The sequence below is a fragment of the Sparus aurata genome, chromosome 10, assembly GCF_900880675.1.
Source record: "Sparus aurata chromosome 10, fSpaAur1.1, whole genome shotgun sequence".
Taxonomy (NCBI): Eukaryota; Metazoa; Chordata; class Actinopteri; order Spariformes; family Sparidae; genus Sparus; species Sparus aurata.
In genome coordinates, this window is record NC_044196.1 from 18,459,981 (window position 1) to 18,481,240 (window position 21,260).

Sequence of the window (21,260 nt, forward strand, 5' to 3'; positions counted from 1 at the left end):
TAATGTTCACATATCACATATGCAGGACAGTGCTATCTAATGCTTTACCGTCCTGCGTGCTTGATAGCATGTACCCTGAACTGCCAGGAAAAAACAAGGTTACACAGAGTTGAGTGACTCTTATCTACAGTATATCGTCAGCAGGGGGTTTCCAACTTTTCTGGCAATGGGGACCAGGCATGAGCTAAACCAAACAAATGATTGGTGAAAAAACGTCATGATAAAACAATGAAATGTTAACTGACCAGATTCAGTAAAGATACCAGGCGGCTTAAAATGACTGCATACTGTAACAATGAGATAACAGATCATTTGAAGTAGACATTGTCTAATCAGGTATTTCAGTTGTTGAACAAAGATAGTCATTCTAATGTTGTGTGATATCGTTCCACATCACAGTATATGTTCAAGTTCAAGTTATTTAAAGCTGGTAAGAGGCTGAATTCCTAACCGTCAGTCACATTGAGATACAAAGACATTATTCATACATTTTTATTCAGTCTTTAAAAAAATATTTTATTGATGTGTTATAATTATACCATTGAATCATAATCAGCACAAATTAATTTTGCTCCTGCATAACCCATTTGTAAGGGAGATGCTTAGCAAAGGGCTGCTGTATTCTCAACAATATGAAATCTTATGTTCGGAGGACCACACAACTTTATATACATTGATAAGTGCTGTAAGTAGTGTTTTGTGTGTCTTGAATTTAAAAATCCATAGTTATGGACAACAGGACTCCAGGGCCAATCATAGTTATCGGTAGAGCTTCTTTGTTCGCGACATCTATTTTCTGTAGTTTTATGACATCATTATGTCACTGAGCCGCAGGAGGGGCATGTCAGCCACCTGTGAAACAAATGAAAGTAGGACTTGTGCTATAGAGCTTCTTCTACAATACCAGTTTCATTACAAGATAATCATATACTGGTAAGCATTTCCTTTCTATCTCTTTTGTTTACAGTACAAAACAGCCTATGACGTTACATTATTTATAGTATTCATTTACTTTGTTTTCTGTGAGGTATGGGTCATAAATGCATGAGTGCACTTCGTTGATCAAAGTCCATTTAGTTCTCCGTCTCGCATTTATGGAAGAGCTATGTAATGTTTTCATTAAATAATAATGTTGATAGATAATAAATACAGTGTTCAGTTTAGAATACAAAGTTTCCAATCTCTACTCTCCTCTTTCTGTTTTGGTAACTGCATTATGTTTCGGCAAAGAGCTGAGGAGGAGTTGCAGCTCATTGTACTTTTGAGCTTCAAAATAGTATTCAGCTTGTCGAGGTATTAAGTTTGTATGTGTTGTTTGTTATGTTGGTAAACAAGACAAGAATCATGACATGTGTATTAAGGATTAATATCATGGTAGAGACAACTTATCAGTCAGAGGAATGTGTCAGGACATAAACTGAATAATTGCCAAATCTGTGCAACAGCTGCTGAGATGGAAGAATGTTCTTCTACTTAATCCAATAAAGGACATTGTGATGAGTAAGCCAATGCAGATGCGAAAGGACAAAGAGGAAGACAAGGTTGAACAAGGTATTGAAGATCATTGTGTGGATGTAGAAAAGAAATTACACAAATAAAAGCTAAAGATTGCCATCACTACAACTACAATTTTAAATATTATAATAATTAATGTTCAATAAGAAACCATGTCTGTTGACCTCATGATAACCTTCCACCACAAAATACTGACTTGAATAAAGACTTAATAATCTATACATTTTAATATTAAACTTCAACATTTTATTAAACCAAATGTATATTTTATTAACACTACACTAACATATTTTTGTTTATAATCAGAAGCTGCACCAGCTGGACAAGAACTGAGTAAGTGTTGTTTATATCTCGGAAATGTAACAGATGAGTTGAAAACATGAAATTCTTACTTTAATAAGAATAGTTCTTTGCAAAATGAATCACTGAATAAATTACTTTTTACTGATGATAGAGAGATGAATGGAGATGTCACTGAATGGTGAATGAATGGTCACTGATGTTGGTGGCGGGGTTATTAAGACGTGTTTAAACATGATTAGAATGACAAAATGTGAAAAGTAAAGATGGCATTGAGGAACAATGAGCAAAACAATATGCTGCAAAGATGAAGAGACACAGAGAGATCTGGTCATAAATGAGGATAATAGTAATTCCAGCTTCACTAATAAAAAAATCATAGGTGACAATTTGGAAGAACTGAAAGAAATGACAAAAAATGATCATCTCTTGGATATTGAAGAAAAAGAAAACAAAGAACAACAGGCTGTAAAAAATGGAGAGATGTGTTTTAAGAAGAAGTTCTCAGTTAGATTTTTTTTTTTCAGTCATTCATTCAGATATGGGTTTTGCTCAATAAGTGACTAGTTCCAAAGTGAGAATATTTTTGAATTTTAATATTAGGCCTGGCATCTGCTGCACAAAGCAGTATATTCAGTATATAAAGTATATTTATGAAAAAATAAAGTAATACTATATAATATGAGATTTAGACGATGAATCATAAAACTATAAGTAGTTTTTCTTTAGTGGTAGGTGACCATTTCAAGAATAATTACCAAAAATACATGGAAATGTTGCAATGACCCTTTGTTTGTCTCTCTTTTAGTTGTTCAGCCTGACAGACCTCACCATGGCCTGTATAATCAGGGAGCCACATGTTACCTCAACAGTGTCCTGCAAGTTCTCTTCATGACGGCTGAGCTCCACAACAGGTTTGAAACAACTGCTTTTATCTTTAACGAGAGTAAAATAAATGTTACCATAATATAATGTTTAATAATATAAGGCAACTCTGGACCAGATTATGACGTTATTTATTTGGGTGCATCTGGGTGTTTCAGACCCACAAATATCCATCATGGAGCATTTCAAGACAAGCAGTAAGCAGTCACTATTCACTGAGAATCTATTGTCTACCTAAAGGTTCGAACCACAATCACAAACAGATCGTCGATTGAGAAAAATCTTTGAAGACATGAAGAAGAAAACATGTAAAACAAAAAAAGTCACTGCAACATTGGGCATTGAAAACGGTAAGCTGGGCAGTATTGAGAAACTTCAATGAAATCAGCATGTTAGATTCAGTTTAATGTATCATTTTGCAGTTGATGAACGCCGTGATGCAGCTGAATGTCTGGAGATGATCCTACATAAGGTCAGCCCACAGGCCGCTGAGGTGAGCAGTCTACAACAACCATGTTTTTGTGAAGAGACAAATGAGAATGATGTGTGACAATAGACATTGTTATGCAAAGGTCTTCAAGGGAGAAATGACTCAAGTCACAAAATGTTCAGAAGGCCACATCATCAATGAAGAGACAAAACCATTCTGGACTCTCCCTCTGTCACTGAAAGATACTGCTGATACAACCTACAGTGTGGTGAGCAGAGAAGGATCAGAATTCTTGTTCAGTGTTTTGATGTGATGTTAGGATTTTGATCTCATATGGAATTTATTACAACATTTTTATTTTCACAGCAAAACAGCTTTCAACAGAATTTCCCAACCAAAACATACACAGGAGATAACATGGTGCACTGCAATAAATGTAACAAGAAAACAGAGGAAACAATTGTGAGTTTTGACCTCAAATTAAAACCCCAAACTGTAATCGAGTCAAATTATATGCACGTTAATACTGTGATTAAAATATATAGTGTTTAATAATATTTCTTGTGTTATTTAGGAAAGTGAGATGGTAGAAGCCCCTCAGATTCTGACTCTACTCCTCAAGAGACCTGACACAAAGTCACGTGACAAATCACACCGCTGTGTGGATGTGCCACCTGAATTACAGTTAAAGGCAGGGAATATTGTCATTCATTATATGTGATTTATATCTGAATGGAGTTTCTTTTCATTGCTTTTAAAATCTTTTATTTACCTGACTGTGTTCTTCACCATAGAACAAGACGTTCAAACTGTATGGGATGGTGAATCTTGTAGGCGGTCTACAGGGTGGATATCACACAGCCACCATCCTTTCCAATGAGGACAACACCTGGTATGAGTTTCATGACGAACAAGTTAAAACGGTAAGCAAGATTATACTGGATGTATTATGTTAGCATGGTACACATACAGACTGTAGAAAACATGGGCATGATCTCAGCAGTTCCTGACTCTACATAACTCATGGTCAATTTTAAAATGTGGAAACAGGTGGAGCTTAGTTTGGCAGCATGAAGCCTTGTTGCTGACAGCTAGCTAGATGGCTAGCGGATAGCTTAAAACTGTAACAATCTTGATTATGCATAAATGTAATTCTTGATATGATAAAAACAAATTAGTTACATAAAAATTCACCAGCCATTCAGTGTCATGAATGGAGATATTTTGTTCAGTTTAGTGTTTTTGTACCAGGATGTAAATATATTTGTTTCTGCTGTAAATTCTAATATGGGAGTCCATCAGGACTGACCCGCTTTTGGAGCCGCCCTAAAGGGGCCATTTGAGATACTGCAGATTTTGGTGCTTGTGCCTTGGCTTCATTTCTTCGCCCCAGAGTTCGCAGCTTGGGTACATATTGATAACACAGCAACAGAAAGCTCAAACATTAATGGTCATTTTTTGTCATTGGTTTGTTTTTGGTGAATGGTGTAGGTTGAAGAACAGCCGTTTTCAACATCCAGGACTTACAAGTATGTTTGACATATATTTTAATGATTTTTATGAATAATCAAAAATATATTACATTGTCCAGAAGTGTTCAATGTATATTGCCTACATTTTGTTGGATGTTGCAAACAATGACATCAGCATTTTTGTTCACCAGATCCCAAACTGTATATCTTCTCATGTACAGAGGTAAGATTGCAAGAATACGTAAGAAATCATTTAGACCATGAATGTAATATCAACAGACCATTGGTAGATATATTTAGTTTTTTCTCTTGACTTTAAAGCCACGGAGTCTCAGATGCCCAGTGAAAATAGTGAGCAGGATAAATCGACACAAGAAGAAAAGAATCAAGTGGCAGTGGACACTAAGGATGAAAAGAGGAAGAAAATAGAGCAGGAGGATGACAATGCGATACACACAAAAACAGGTGAGATATCAGTCTCTGATCAATATAAATCAACTATTTAACCTTCTCATGAAAACCACTTCATTCATCACAGTGAACTATATCTGTTAGATGATTTTTGACCATGCTAGCAGCTTTGTGAGGCACAGCTGTACTTGGAATTAAATGCTAACATCAACAGGGACATGAGGATACGCTTTCTGTTAACTATGAATGGATGTTAGTGCAACATTTGGTGCCAATCCATCAAATAGATGCTCACACAGGACAAGTGAAAAATCTAACCTGCTGATTGCATTTGAGAAAAAGTCAGAAAATCCATCCATGACTTGTTGATATGGACCTGTGGACCATGAATGTCTGTGCCAAACATCATAGCAATCCATTATATAGATGAGCCACATGTAGAAACAAAGAAATGTTAAAGCATCTTTTCTCAAAGGCACATTACTCCAGTGCCACATATTGACATCATTAGTGTGTGTTTGTAAGAAAGCAAATTAATAATTCATATAAAGACAGTGGAATACAAACATTTTTTTCTTGAATGTTCACCCCAAATAACTAACAATTGTAAAGGAATGGAAATGTTGAAATGACCCTGTGTTTGTCTCTCTTTTAGATGTTCAGCCAGACAGACCTCATCATGGCCTATATAATCAGGGAGCCACATGTTACCTCAACAGTGTCCTGCAAGTTCTCTTTATGACGACTGAGTCCCATGACAGGTTTGAAACAACTGCTTTTATCTTTAACGAGAGTAAAATAAATGTTACCATAATATAATGTTTAATAATATAAGGCAACTCTGGACCAGATTATGATGTTATTTATTTGGGTGCATCTGGGTGTTTCAGACCCACAAATATCCATCATGGAGCATTTCAAGACAAGCAGTAAGCAGTCACTATTCACTGAGAATCTATTGTCTACCTAAAGGTTCGAACCACAATCACAAACAGATCGTCGATTGAGAAAAATCTTTGAAGACATGAAGAAGAAAACATGTAAAACAAAAAAAGTCACTGCAACACTGGGCATTGAAAACGGTAAGCTGGGCAGTATTGAGAAACTTCAATGAAATCAGCATATTAGATTCAGTTTAATGTATCATTTTGCAGTTGATGAACGCCGTGATGCAGCTGAATGTCTGGAGATGATCCTACATAAGGTCAGCCCACAGGCCGCTGAGGTGAGCAGTCTACAACAACCATGTTTTTGTGAAGAGACAAATGAGAATGATGTGTGACAATAGACATTGTCATGCAAAGGTCTTCAAGGGAGAAATGACTCAAGTCACAAAATGTTCAGAAGGCCACATCATCAATGAAGAGACAAAACCATTCTGGACTCTCCCTCTGTCACTAAAAGATACTGCTGATACAACCTACAGTGTGGTGAGCAGAGAAGGATCAGAATTCTTGTTCAGTGTTTTGATGTGATGTGAGGATTTTGATCTCATATTGAATTTATTACAACATTTTTATTTTCACAGCAAAACAGCTTTCAACAGAATTTCCCAACCAAAACATACACAGGAGATAACATGGTGCACTGCAATAAATGTAACAAGAAAACAGAGGAAACAATTGTGAGTTTTGACCTCAAATTAAAACCCCAAACTGTATTCGAGTCAAATTATATGCTCGTTAATACTGTGATTAAAATATATAGTGTTTAATAATATTTCTTGTGTTATTTAGGAAAGTGAGATGGTAGAAGCCCCTCAGATTCTGACTCTACTCCTCAAGAGACCTGACACAAAGTCACGTGGCAAATCACACCGCTGTGTGGATGTGCCACCTGAATTACAGTTAAAGGCAGGGAATATTGTCATTCATTATATGTGATTTATATCTGAATGGAGTTTCTTTTCGTTGCTTTAAAAATCTTTTATTTACCTGACTGTGTTCTTCACCATAGAACAAGACGTTCAAACTGTATGGGATGGTGAATCTTGTAGGCGGTCTACAGGGTGGATATCACACAGCCACCATCCTTTCCAATGAGGACAACACCTGGTATGAGTTTCATGACGAACAAGTTAAAACGGTAAGCAAGATTATACTGGATGTATTATGTTAGCATGGTACACATACAGACTGTAGAAAACATGGGCATGATCTCAGCAGTTCCTGACTCTACGTAACTCATGGTTAATTTTAAAATGTGGAAACAGGTGGAGCTTAGTTTGGCAGCATGAAGCTTTGTTGCTGACAGCTAGCTAGATGGCTAGCGGATAGCTTAAAACTGTAACAATCTTGATTATGCATAAATGTAATTCTTGATATGATAAAAACAAATTAGTTACATAAAAATTCACCAGCCATTCAGTGTCATGAATGGAGATATTTTGTTCAGTTTAGTGTTTTTGTACCAGGATGTAAACATATTTGTTTCTGCTGTAAATTCTAATATGGGAGTCCATCAGGACTGACCCGCTTTTGGAGCCGCCCTAAAGGGGCCATTTGAGATACTGCAGATTTTGGTGCTTGTGCCTTGGCTTCATTTCTTCGCCCCAGAGTTCGCAGCTTGGGTACATATTGATAACACAGCAACAGAAAGCTCAAACATTAATGGTCATTTTTTGTCATTGGTTTGTTTTTGGTGAATGGTGTAGGTTGAAGAACAGCCGTTTTCAACATCCAGGACTTACAAGTATGTTTGACATATATTTTAATGATTTTTATGAATAATCAAAAATATATTACATTGTCCAGAAGTGTTCAATGTATATTGCCTACATTTTGTTGGATGTTGCAAACAATGACATCAGCATTTTTGTTCACCAGATCCCAAACTGTATATCTTCTCATGTACAGAGGTAAGATTGCAAGAATACGTAAGAAATCATTTAGACCATGAATGTAATATCAACAGACCATTGGTAGATATATTTAGTTTTTTCTCTTGACTTTAAAGCCACGGAGTCTCAGATGCCCAGTGAGAATAGTGAGCAGGATAAATCGACACAAGAAGAAAAGAATCAAGTGGCAGTGGACACTAAGGATGAAAAGAGGAAGAAAATAGAGCAGGAGGATGACAATGCGATACACACAAAAACAGGTGAGATATCAGTCTCTGATCAATATAAATCAACTATTTAACCTTCTCATGAAAACCACTTCATTCATCACAGTGAACTATATCTGTTAGATGATTTTTGACCATGCTAGCAGCTTTGTGAGGCACAGCTGTACTTGGAATTAAATGCTAACATCAACAGGGACATGAGGATACGCTTTCTGTTAACTATGAATGGATGTTAGTGCAACATTTGGTGCCAATCCATCAAATAGATGCTCACACAGGACAAGTGAAAAATCTAACCTGCTGATTGCATTTGAGAAAAAGTCAGAAAATCCATCCATGACTTGTTGATATGGACCTGTGGACCATGAATGTCTGTGCCAAACATCATAGCAATCCATTATATAGATGAGCCACATGTAGAAACAAAGAAATGTTAAAGCATCTTTTCTCAAAGGCACATTACTCCAGTGCCACATATTGACATCATTAGTGTGTGTTTGTAAGAAAGCAAATTAATAATTCATATAAAGACAGTGGAATACAAACATTTTTTTCTTGAATGTTCACCCCAAATAACTAACAATTGTAAAGGAATGGAAATGTTGTAATGACCCTGTGTTTGTCTCTCTTTTAGATGTTCAGCCAGACAGACCTCATCATGGCCTATATAATCAGGGAGCCACATGTTACCTCAACAGTGTCCTGCAAGTTCTCTTTATGACGACTGAGTCCCATGACAGGTTTGAAACAACTGCTTTTATCTTTAACGAGAGTAAAATAAATGTTATCATAATATAATGTTTAATAATATAAGGCAACTCTGGACCAGATTATGACGTTATTTATTTGGGTGCATCTGGGTGTTTCAGACCCACAAATATCCATCATGGAGCATTTCAAGACAAGCAGTAAGCAGTCACTATTCACTGAGAAACTATTGTCTACCTAAAGGTTCGAACCACAATCACAAACAGATCGTCGATTGAGAAAAATCTTTGAAGACATGAAGAAGAAAACATGTAAAACAAAAAAAGTCACTGCAACATTGGGCATTGAAAACGGTAAGCTGGGCAGTATTGAGAAACTTCAATGAAATCAGCATATTAGATTCAGTTTAATGTATCATTTTGCAGTTGATGAACGCCGTGATGCAGCTGAATGTCTGGAGATGATCCTACATAAGGTCAGCCCACAGGCCGCTGAGGTGAGCAGTCTACAACAACCATGTTTTTGTGAAGAGACAAATGAGAATGATGTGTGACAATAGACATTGTTATGCAAAGGTCTTCAAGGGAGAAATGACTCAAGTCACAAAATGTTCAGAAGGCCACATCATCAATGAAGAGACAAAACCATTCTGGACTCTCCCTCTGTCACTGAAAGATACTGCTGATACAACCTACAGTGTGGTGAGCAGAGAAGGATCAGAATTCTTGTTCAGTGTTTTGATGTGATGTGAGGATTTTGATCTCATATGGAATTTATTACAACATTTTTATTTTCACAGCAAAACAGCTTTCAACAGAATTTCCCAACCAAAACATACACAGGAGATAACATGGTGCACTGCAATAAATGTAACAAGAAAACAGAGGAAACAATTGTGAGTTTTGACCTCAAATTAAAACCCCAAACTGTAATCGAGTCAAATTATATGCTTGTTAATACTGTGATTAAAATATATAGTGTTTAATAATATTTCTTGTGTTATTTAGGAAAGTGAGATGGTAGAAGCCCCTCAGATTCTGACTCTACTCCTCAAGAGACCTGACACAAAGTCACGTGGCAAATCACACCGCTGTGTGGATGTGCCACCTGAATTACAGTTAAAGGCAGGGAATATTGTCATTCATTATATGTGATTTATATCTGAATGGAGTTTCTTTTCGTTGCTTTTAAAATCTTTTATTTACCTGACAGTGTTTTTCATTGTAGAACAAGACGTTCAAACTGTATGGGATGGTGAATCTTGTAGGCAGTCTGCAGGCTGGACATCACACAGCCACCATCCTGTCCAATCAGGATAACACCTGGTATGAGTTTTGTGATGAACGAGTCAACAAGGTGAGCAGGATTATACTGGACTTGAAAATGTGCAAGCAGGTGGAGCTTAGCTGGGCTGCATGAAGCCTTGTTGCTGACAGCTAGATAGATGGTTAGCGGGTAGGTCAAAGTGGTCATTCCCTTAGTTATGCATAACTTTAAGTCTTTAATAATTTGATATTAAATAATTACATAATTTAATATTAATTTAATAATAATTTCATAACTTTAATAATTCAAACAAATGAGTTATATAAACATTCAGCTGTACACATGTTTGTTTCTACTGTAAATTCTAAAATGGGAGTCTATCGGGATTGACTCGCTTTAGCCCACCTTAAGGGGCCATTTGAGAAACTGCAGATTTTGGTCCTTGTGTCTTGGCTTCATTTTTTACCTCCAGAGTTTGTTGCTTGGGTGCATATTCATAACATAGCAAGATAAAGCTCAAACATTAATGGACACTTTCCGCCATTTGTTTTTTTGTTGAATGGTACAGGTTGAAGAACAGCCATTTGCAGAATCCAGGATTTACAAGTATGTTTGACATACATTTTATAGATTTGTATGAATAATCAAAAATATATCATGTTGTCCAGAAGTGTTCAATGTGTGTTTCCATCATTTTTTGGGATGTTGCAAACAATAACATCAACATTTTTTTTCAACAGCTCCCAAACTGTAAATATTCTCATGTACAGAGGTAAGATTACAAGAATACATCAGAAATCATTTGGACCCTGAATGTTAGATAAACAGACCATTATTAGATATATTTAATTTTTTCTTTTCACTTGAAAGCCATGGAATCTCAGATGCCCGATGAGATCAGCGAGCAGGCTGAATCAACACAAGAAGAAAGGAATCAAGTAGAAATGGACACTAAGGATGAAAAGAGTAGGAACATCATGCAGGAGGCTGACAATGAGATACAGACAAAAACAGGTAAGATATCAGTCTTTGATAAATAGAAATTGACAATTTAATCCTTTTCATAAAATAACTTCATTGCTATGCTAACATCAGTAGGGCTGTGAGGATATACTTTTTGGGAACTCTGAATGAATGCTCATACAACCTTTTGTGCCAAGTCATCAAAAAGATGCTAACACAGGACAAGTGAAAACTGTAACCTGCTGGTTGCATTTGATAAAAAGTCAGAGAATCCATCCATAAGTTGTTGACATGGACCTGTGGACTACAGATGTCTGTGCCAAAAATAGCAATCCATTAAATAAATCAGCCACATGTAGAAACTTAGACATGTTAAAGTATCTTTTCTCAAATGCACATTAGTCAAGTGCCAGACATACTTAATGTGTGTTTATAAGAAAGCAATTGAATGAGTGATATAGTAATGGCATGGAATATAAGAGTTTGTTGATGAAGTTTCTCAGTCATCCAGGTCATGGTCAATTTAGGTGCTGTATGGTTGGCAACTGGATACAGCACCTAGATGGAATATAAATGTGTTTTTCTTGAATGGTCACCCGAAATAACTAATAATTGTAAAGGAATGTAAATGTTGTGATGACACAGTTTTTTTTTCTCTCTCAGTTGTTCAGCCAGACAGGCTCCATCATGGCCTGATTAATCAGGGAGCCACATGTTACCTCAACAGTGTCCTGCAAGTTCTCTTCATGACAGCTGAGTTCCACGACAGGTTTGACACAGCTGCTTTTGTTTGTAATAAGGACAACAAAATTATTGTAAGTACAATATTTTATAAAATACTAACAGACAACTCTGGACCAGGCTATAATGTATCCTGGCTACTAAAAATCAGTTGTTTGTCTAGTGCAGATGAGACAATGTCAAAACTCCAAGTTTGACACACTTATTTTCTAGAAGTTCTTTATCTATTTCAAGCAAGAGTCACTCTTTAGCATCACATAGATGATGACTGAAAGCAAAGCAGTTTCTCCTCATTCTTCATAGTAGCAGAAATCAATACACACAATGCAGCAATGACAAGGTTGCATGTGAACTCACTTAAGATAACACTCCCACTATCTACGCATCCACCACAGGATAAACATAAATCTAACATACACGTACATTCACAAGTTTTCATGTCATACATCAACCATTGTCAGAATACGCATACACTCGAGAGGTTACAAACACACTGCTCAGGATGAAGTCCTTAACTGAGTTCCTATCTATGTTACAGTCCTTTATGTCACATGCTCTGCAACCATATAACTGTCACAAGACAGAAACCTTGCAGGAGGTCCACATACACAAGTGTTTACCCCATGCACATATTATTGTTGCATCTATATTTGTTAGGTTTCGTATGCAAGAAACAAAATATCCAAATTAAAAAAGGATGTTGGAGAATTTACCTTAGAAATGTTAATTATTTGGGTGCATCTGGGTGTTTCAGACCCACAAATATCAATCATTGAGCATTTTAATAAAAGCATTAAACTGTCACTATTCACTGAGAAACTATTGTCTACCTAAAGGTTGGATCAACAATCACAAGCAGATCTTCAACTGAGAAAAATCTTTGAAGACCTGACTAAAAAAACATGTGAAACAGAAAACATCACAACAACATTTGGGATTGGAAATGGTAAGCTGGGAAATATTGAGAATCTTCAATGAAATCAATATATTAGATTCAATTTAATGGATCATTTTGCAGTTCATAAACCAGGTGATGCAGCTGAATGTCTGGAAATGATTTTACATAAGGTCAGCCCACAGGCCTCTGAGGTGAGCAGTCAAAAAAAAATACTTTGTTATTGTGAAGAGACAAATAAGAATGATGTGTGATAATATACATTGGAATGCAAAGGTCTTCAAGGGAGAGGTGACTCACGTAACAAAATGCTCAGAAGGCCACATCATCAATGAAGAGACTAATCCATTCTGGACTCTCCCTCTGTCTCTGAGAGATAGTTCTGATACAACCTACAGTGTGGTGAGCAGACAAAGATCAGAGTTCTTTCCAGTGTTTTAATGTGATGTGAATATTCTGATCTAAACTGGAATACATACAACACTTTTATCTTCACAGCAAAACAGCTTTGAATGGAATTTCCAAACTAAAATACATAAAGGGGGTAACATGGTGCACTGCAATAAATGTAACAAGGAAACAGAAGCAACAAGTGTGAGTTCTGATCTTAAATAAAACCACAAACTGTAATCAGGTCAAATTATGTACTGATCGATACTAAGATTAAAAGATATAGTGTTTGATAATGTTTCTTGTGTCATTTAGAAAAGTGAGATGGTGGAAGCTCCTCAGATTCTGATTCTACTCCTCAAGAGATTCAGCACAAAGTCACTTGTTGAAACCCACCACTGTGTGGAAGTGCCACCTGAATTACAGTTAAAGGCAGGGAACCTTGTTATTCATTACATGTGATTTATATCTGAATGGTGTTTCTTTTAGTTGCTTTGAAAATCTTTTCATTTATCTGACTGTGTTCTTCATTGTAGAAAAAGACGTTCAAACTGTATGGGATGGTCAATCTCATAGGCAGTCCACAGGGTGGACATCACACTGCCACCATCCTGTCCACTGAGGACAACAACTGGTATGAGTTTAATGATGAACATGTCAACAAGGTGAGCAGGATCTTAGTGAACATATTATGTAAAGAAGGTACACACACACGCTGTAGAAAACGTGGATGTTGTCTCTATGAGAAACCCATTGGTGACACAATGGCCCATTGTGAAGTTCAGTGTTGCATCACTGGCTGTCATTGGCTTGGCTGTTCCTGACTCTATGTAATTTATTTTTAATCTGAAAATGTGCAAATAGGTGGTGCGTGGTGGATCTTAAGGTTAAAGAAGCCTTGTTATTGATAGCTAGCTAGATGGCTAGCATACGGTGGCCCTGAGAGCTAAGCAACTTAGGAAAACACATGCAAAAAGACAAAACACAAGCAAATTAAGAAAACATCTTCATCAATTTGACAAAACATGCTCAGAATTTAGATAACGTGGTGCAAAGACCACAACACAACAGAACACATTAGAAAAATGCGCTGCAAAGACCGCAACACAACACAACACAACACATTAGAAAAATGCGCTGCAAAGACCACAATGCAACACATTAGAAAAAAAGCAATGCAAAGACCACAACACGACACATTAGAAAAAAGCAATGCAAAGACCACAAGGCAACACATTAGAAAAAAAGCGATGCAAAGACCACAACACAACACATTCGAAAAAAACGATGCAAAGACCACAACACATCAGAAAAAAGCGATGCAATTAGACTGCAACAAAATGGAAGTGTTGTGCCTTTGCTTCATTTTTCTTTACCTCCAGAGTTTGTTGCTTGTGTACATATATTCATAACATAGCAACATAAAGCTCAAACATTTATGGAAATTTTTTATCATTTGTTATTTTTTGTTGAATTGTGCAGGTTGAAGAACAGCTGTTTGCAAAATCCATGACCTACAAGTATGTTTAATTGATTTTTATGAATAATCAAAAATATATGTTACATTGTTGTTACATTGAAGTGTTCAATGTGTGTCTCCAGCATTTTGTTGTGTGTTTCAAACAATGATGTCAACTTTTTTGTTCACTAGCTCCAAAGCTGTATATCTTCTCATGTACAGAGGTAAGATTACACGAATACATAAGAAATCATTTAGACCATGAATGTAATATTAACAGACCATTGTTAGATGTATTTTGTTTTTTTCTCGTCACTTTAAAGCCACAGAGTCTCAGATGCCCAGTGAGAATAGTGAGCAGGATAAATCGACACAAGAAGAAAAGAATCAAGTAGCAGTGGACACTATGGATGAAAAGATTAGGAACATAGAGCAGGAGCATTACAATGAGATACAGTCAAAAACAGGTGAGATATTAGTCTTTGATCAATATAATGGACAATTTACCTTATCTACAGGTTAGCAGACTTTTGACTATGCTACCAGATTTGTGAGACACAGCTGTACTTGGAGCTAAATGCTAACATCAACATGCTCACAGAGACCAAGTCATCATATTGGCAGGGCTTGCCCAAAGACTTTTGTTGGCCCTAAACACTATTTTATTTTTGATGACAAAACACTCCTAGTGCAACCACCATATACATAATTGAATAGACAAACACAGACATACTTTCACACATATGCAAGCATAGACAAAAAATGGTTTCACACTGGTAAAAAATTTGAAAAAAAAAGTGTACAGTCCTCATTTCCTCCTGTGTCAGTTGTCCCTGGAATAGTTGCAGGTATTTAATGTCTCCATCTCTGAACAGCTGTAATGTGAACACAACACTAATTTTGGCCCCTCTTTAGACACAATGCTATGATGTGTGTAGAAATAAATGATGGTGGTTGGTCTGCAGCAGTGTATATTTTTAACTGAATGCTATTGTACAAAAAAAGTTTCTTATCTATGGCAATGAATTCTATTGTATTTGTGTCATTAAAAAATAAATATATTTTAAATTTATATCAAATTTCATGTCTGTAAAGAAACAATATTTAGTGATATCATAATTGTTTGTTAACTAAAAAACCCTAGTTTTCCTTCCTCTTAGGATCATTGTAGCTGAAAAATAAAATCAAAACAATAGTGTAATATCTATCTGTGAATATGTGAAACTGTGATATTTTCTGACATGGTTACTGTGGCTTGAAAATCTTATTCTGTTGCAACCACCTCGGTACACACTGAGTTTTAGTGAGCAAGTCCACTTACCAGCATAGGAAGTGTGAGGAGCGAGAGACACAGAAAGCCACAACGATTGTGTGTGTTTTGGGGAACGCAGGGCAATAATAATACAAAGCTGCAGAGGTGCTAGAGGCTGGGTAACTGGAAACAGAGCCACTGGTAGATGAAACAAGGTAGAACCCTGAAGGCAAAAGAGCAAAAACTGATTCAGATCAGTTAGTAAAATCCACATGGAAGAACATGAGACAGGACCATGCAAAACCTAGTTCTGATGAAATCATCTGGCAACAGGTAGAGTGCAGACCAGGGCTTAAAAACAGCACAAATCCAAAATAGAAAATGACTGACTGTGACATCACCTCAACTAACTATCACTTGTAAAGGAACGGAAATGTTGTCATGACACTGTGTTGTTCTCTCTTCTAGTTGTTCAGCCTGACAGATCTCATTATGGCCTATATAATCAGGGAGCCACATGTTACCTCAACAGTGTCCTGCAAGTTCTCTTCATGACAACTGAGTTCCACAACAGGTTTGAAACAGCTGCTTTTACCTGTACCAAGGAGATCAAAATAAATGTTACCAAAATATGATGTCAAATATTAACAGGCAACAGCATTTTGATACAAGCAGTAAACAGTCACTGTTCACTGAGAAATTAATGTCTGCCTAAAGGTTGGATCCACGATCAAACACAGATCTTCAGCTCAGAAAAATCTTTGAAGACCTGAAGAAAAAAACATGCAGAACAGAAAACACCACAACAACATTTGGGATTGAAAATGGTAAGTAGGGCAAGATTGAGAAGCTTCAATGAAATCAATATATTAGATTTAGTTTAATGTATCATTTTGCAGTGCATAAACAATGTGATGCAGCTGATTGTCTGGAGATGATTTTAAATGAGGTCAGCCCAAAGGCCTCTGAGGTGAGCAGTCAAAAAAAAAACTACTATCTTATTGTGAGGAGACAAATGAGAATGATGTGCAATGATAGACATTGTTATGCAAAGGTCTTCAAGGGAGAGATGACTTACGTCACACAATGCCCAGAAGGCCACATCATCAATGAAGAGACAAATCCATTCTGGACTCTCCCTCTGTCACTGAAAGATACTGCTGATACAACCTACAGTGTGGTGAGCAGACAATGTTCAGAGTTCTTGTTCAGTGTTTCAATGTGATGTGAGTATTTTGATCTAAGTTGGGATTTATTACAACATTTGTACTTTCACAGCAAAACAGCTTTGACAGAATTTTCCAAACGAAAACATACAAAGGAGATAACATGGTGCACTGCAATGAATGTAAAACGAAAACAGAAGCCAAAAGTGTGAGTTTTACCTCAAATTAAAAACACAAACTGTGAGATGGTCAAATTATGTACTGATCAATACTGAGATCAAAAGAAAGTGTTTAATAATGTTTCTTGTGTTATTTAGGAAGGTGAGATGGTGAGATCTCCTCAGATTCTGATTCTGCTCCTCAAGAGATTTGTCTTTGACGACAACACCATGTCACATGTCAAATCTGACTGCTGTGTGGATGTGTCGTCTGAAATTCAGTTAAAGGCAAAGAAATTGTTTCATTATATGTAAATTACATCTTTCCTCCAATCAAGGTGTTACTTTGTTTTAAAAGTCTTTCATCATCTTTATTCTCCATTTTAGAACAAGAAGTTCAAACTGTATGGGATGGTAGATCATGTAGGCTGTCTGGAGGGTGGACATTACACAGCCACCATCCTGTCCAATGAGGACAACACCTGGTATGAGTTTAATGACCAACATGTCAACAAGGTAAGCAGGATATTACTGAATGTATCATGTCAGGATAGTACACATACAGATGGATGTGAAAACCAAAATCTGTGGCTTCCTTTTCCATTAGTGTGTTACAGATTTAATCATACCAATAGAGAATCTCAAACATTAAATGGAAATTTGTTGACATTGTCTTTCTGTATGGTGCAGCTTAAAGAACAGCCATTTGCAGGAACCGGACCTTACAAGTACGTGTGATGAAATGGATTCTATAAAGTTTTGCTCATGATAATCTGATATACATTTTACAGTATGATTTACTGTATGGTGTCAACTAATTGATGTTTGGTTCAAGATAATAACTCCAGATTTTTTTTTCACCAGCTCTGCGACCGTGTATCTTCTCATGTACAGAGGTAGGATTACCAAAGTTCTTAAAGAAACAGTTTCAACAATGACTATAATATTAAAGATTATTGTCAATTACATCATTTTGTCTTCACTTCAAAGCCTCAGTGTCTCAGATGCCCTGTGAGGCCAATTCAGAACAAACTTACGAACTACTGGTCAATTAAACAGATGAATCACACATAAATACCTAGGAATGTTACGTTTGTTGGTAATGTATGTGGACATTTAGACTTTGTTCTCTGCTGTGATACTAATACATCACCTTTACTAACTAACAATTGTAAAGGAATTGAAAAGTTGTCATGACACTGTGTTTTCCTCTTTTAGTTGTTCAGCCTGACAGATCTCATCATGGCCTGATTAATCAGGGAGCCACATGTTACCTCAACAGTGTACTGCAAGTTCTCTTCATGACAACTGAGTTCCATGACAGGTATGAAACAGCTGCTTTTATCCATAACAAGGACTAAAATTAATGTTACCAAAATATTATGTAAAATATCAACAAGCAGCAACATTTTAATACAATCAGTAAACAGTCACTATTCACTGAGAAACTATTGTCTACCTAAAGGTTGGACCCACAATCAAACACAGATCGTCAATTGAGAAAAATCTTTGAAAACCTGAAGAAAAAAACATGCAGAACAGAAAACATCACAACAACATTTGGGATTGAAAAAGGTAAGCTGGGTAGTATTGAGAAACTTAAATGGAATCAATATATGAGATTCAGTTTAATGTATCCTTTTGCAGTGTATGAACAACGCGATGCAGCTGAATGTCTGGAGATGATTTTAAATAAGGTCAGCCCAAAGGCCTCTGAGGTGAGCAGTCAAAAAAACTACTATGTTATTATGAAGAGACAAATGAGAATGATGTGTGATGATAGACATTGTTATGCAAAGGTCTTCACGGGAGAGCTGACTTACATAACAAAATGTTCAGAAGGCCACATCATCAATGAGGAGACAAATCCATTCTGGACTCTCCCTCTGTCACTCAAAGATACTGCTGATACAACCTACAGTGTGGTGAGCAGACAGAGTTCAGAGTTCTTGTTCAGTGTTTCAATGTGATGTGAGTATTTTGATCTAAATTGGGATTTATTACAACATTTGTACTTTCACAGCAAAACAGCTTCGACAGAATTTTCCAAACGAAAACATACAAAGGAGATAACATGGTGCACTGCAATGAATGTAACAAGAAAACAGAAGCAACAAGTGTGAGTTTTGATCTTAAGTTAAAAACACAAACTGTAAAATGGTCAAATTATGTACTGATCAGTACTGAGATTAAGAAATCGTGTTTAATAATGTTTTTACTGTTGTGTTATTTAGGAAGGTGAGATGGTGAGATCTCCTCAGATACTGACTCTACTCCTCAAGAGATTTGACTTTGATTACAACACCATGTCACATGTCAAATCTGACTGCTGTGTGGATGTGTCATCTGAAATTCAGTTAAAGGCAAGGAAAATTTTGTTTCATTATATGTGAATTGTGTTTTTATTTATATCAAGGTGTTTTAAAACCCTTGCATATATCTTTATCCTTCATTTTAGAACAAGAAGTTCAAACTGTATGGGATGGTGGATCATGTAGGCAGTCTGGAGGGTGGACATTACACAGCCACCATCCTGTCCAATGAGGACAACACCTGGTATGAGTTTAATGACGAACATGTCAACAAGGTAAGCAGGATATTACTGAATGTATCATGTTGGGATAGAACACATACAGATGGATGTGAAGAACCTTTTTCCATCAATATGGTACATATTTAATCATACCAACAGAAAATCTCAAACATTAAATGGAAATTTGTAAAAAAAAATTTCATCATGGTGTAGGTTAAAGAACAGCCGTTTGCAGAGACTGGGCCTTACAAGTAGGTGTAATAAAATGTATTTTATTGAATTATGTTCATGATAATCTGATATACATTTTACAGTATTATTTACTCTATGCTGTCACCTTTTTTGATGTTTGGTTCAAAACAATAACTCCAGAATTATTTTTCACCAGCTCTGCGACTGTTTATCTTCTCGTGTACAGAGGTAGGATTACAAGAGTACATAAAGAAATCATTCCAGCCATGACTATAATATTAAAGACCATTGTCAATTACAACATTTTCTCTTCACTTCAGAGCTACAGTATGAGGCCAATTCAGAACTTTTTTTACTAACTGCTGGTCAATTGAACTGACGAGCCCCACATAAAAACCTAGGAATGTTACGCTAGTTGGGAATATATGTTGACATTTAGACTGTCAGACTCTGATGTTGATCCTAATACAGTTCATTACTGAATCTGTTACTTTTCTTCCACTTCGAAGGCACAGAGTGTCAGACAGCCAATGAGACCAACCAGAACGAAGACAAGCAGGTAGGACATAAAAGTGAAAGAACAAGACACTTATCCATAAAGTTGGCCATCAGTGTCAGAATGTTCCTGATTTCAATTCAATTGCATTTTTGTTGTGTATCAGATATTCAAGTCCTGCTCAAAACTTGACAGAGCTTGATCTTACTCATTTTTGTAACTGTTACTGTTAGATTGCATGTCTGTCTGAAGAAATTAATTTCTGGTTTACTTTTCCACCAGGTGACAAGTCAGAAAGACAACGCCAAAGCACAACGTAGCAAGTGTTGTTTATTGTGATAAATATTCTTCTAATGACAACCCTTTGGAAATATTGAGTACATTTAAAAGGAAGTTTGAGGAAGGACATGGTCTGTTTTGGCATGTATTGTATCATATATATGTTCAGAAATGCAAATTACTTTTCTCATTAACATCCTGATATAAAAGTAATCAAGAATATATCTGTTATATAATTGATGTACAAGTTGGCACATTATTATTCATAACTATATGTACCTTTCTTCATTATTCATTTATTAAATCAGATTTATGTGATTGATCATCTGTGTTGGGGTGAATTTCAAATAAAATCCAATCTACACAATCATACATTCATTTTTATTGAAGCTTTCTTTCTCACATTTCTCATTTTCTTTTTCAGCTACAGTTTAACAGCTTAATGTTGCTAAACTGAGCCAAAAAACGTTTAAAAAACGGTAATAGTTAGAACATTCTAATACTAAATGTGAATAATTGAAATTAATGAATTATACAATGTCTGAGATGTTATTAAGTAATAATAGGGTTTGTAAACAGATTCTGAAATCTAAATGCACTTGTTTCAGGACATTTCACTTTTTCATTTATAATCAGTTAAAATATCAGACCTCAGAAAACCAGCAAATCCTTCTTGTCGTGTG

General features: G+C 36.1%; 2 protein-coding genes across 8 annotated transcripts in view; both read left to right on the forward strand.

Moving 5' to 3' along the window:
* Positions 1 to 21,260, forward strand: part of LOC115590542 (uncharacterized) — a 518,602-nt gene that overhangs the window by 32,231 nt on the left and 465,111 nt on the right. The window lies entirely within an intron of this gene.
* LOC115590543 (uncharacterized) lies at positions 864 to 20,951 on the forward strand. Of its 7 annotated transcripts, XM_030431926.1 has the most exons (63): positions 864 to 933; positions 1,446 to 1,551; positions 1,822 to 1,848; positions 2,624 to 2,729; positions 2,941 to 3,050; positions 3,123 to 3,193; positions 3,273 to 3,398; positions 3,497 to 3,592; positions 3,705 to 3,821; positions 3,925 to 4,053; positions 4,622 to 4,659; positions 4,794 to 4,825; positions 4,924 to 5,067; positions 5,669 to 5,774; positions 5,986 to 6,095; positions 6,168 to 6,238; positions 6,318 to 6,443; positions 6,542 to 6,637; positions 6,750 to 6,866; positions 6,970 to 7,098; positions 7,667 to 7,704; positions 7,839 to 7,870; positions 7,969 to 8,112; positions 8,714 to 8,819; positions 9,031 to 9,140; positions 9,213 to 9,283; positions 9,363 to 9,488; positions 9,587 to 9,682; positions 9,795 to 9,911; positions 10,015 to 10,143; positions 10,622 to 10,659; positions 10,794 to 10,825; positions 10,924 to 11,067; positions 11,680 to 11,785; positions 12,594 to 12,703; positions 12,776 to 12,846; positions 12,929 to 13,054; positions 13,151 to 13,246; positions 13,358 to 13,474; positions 13,579 to 13,707; positions 14,525 to 14,562; positions 14,694 to 14,725; positions 14,825 to 14,968; positions 16,222 to 16,327; positions 16,471 to 16,580; positions 16,653 to 16,723; positions 16,808 to 16,933; positions 17,032 to 17,127; positions 17,237 to 17,365; positions 17,465 to 17,593; positions 17,768 to 17,805; positions 17,942 to 17,973; positions 18,296 to 18,401; positions 18,543 to 18,652; positions 18,725 to 18,795; positions 18,877 to 19,002; positions 19,101 to 19,196; positions 19,312 to 19,440; positions 19,536 to 19,664; positions 19,824 to 19,861; positions 19,999 to 20,030; positions 20,312 to 20,361; positions 20,581 to 20,951. In XM_030431926.1, the coding sequence occupies exons 2-63, from the start codon at positions 1,497 to 1,499 to the stop codon at positions 20,635 to 20,637; spliced, it is 5,739 nt and encodes a 1,912-aa protein (XP_030287786.1). In that variant the 5' UTR covers positions 864 to 933; positions 1,446 to 1,496; the 3' UTR covers positions 20,638 to 20,951. The 7 variants fall into 7 exon arrangements, 6 of the variants coding, with proteins under 6 accessions (XP_030287786.1, XP_030287787.1, XP_030287790.1 ...); XM_030431927.1 differs by lacking the exon at positions 19,824 to 19,861; XM_030431930.1 differs by lacking the exon at positions 14,825 to 14,968.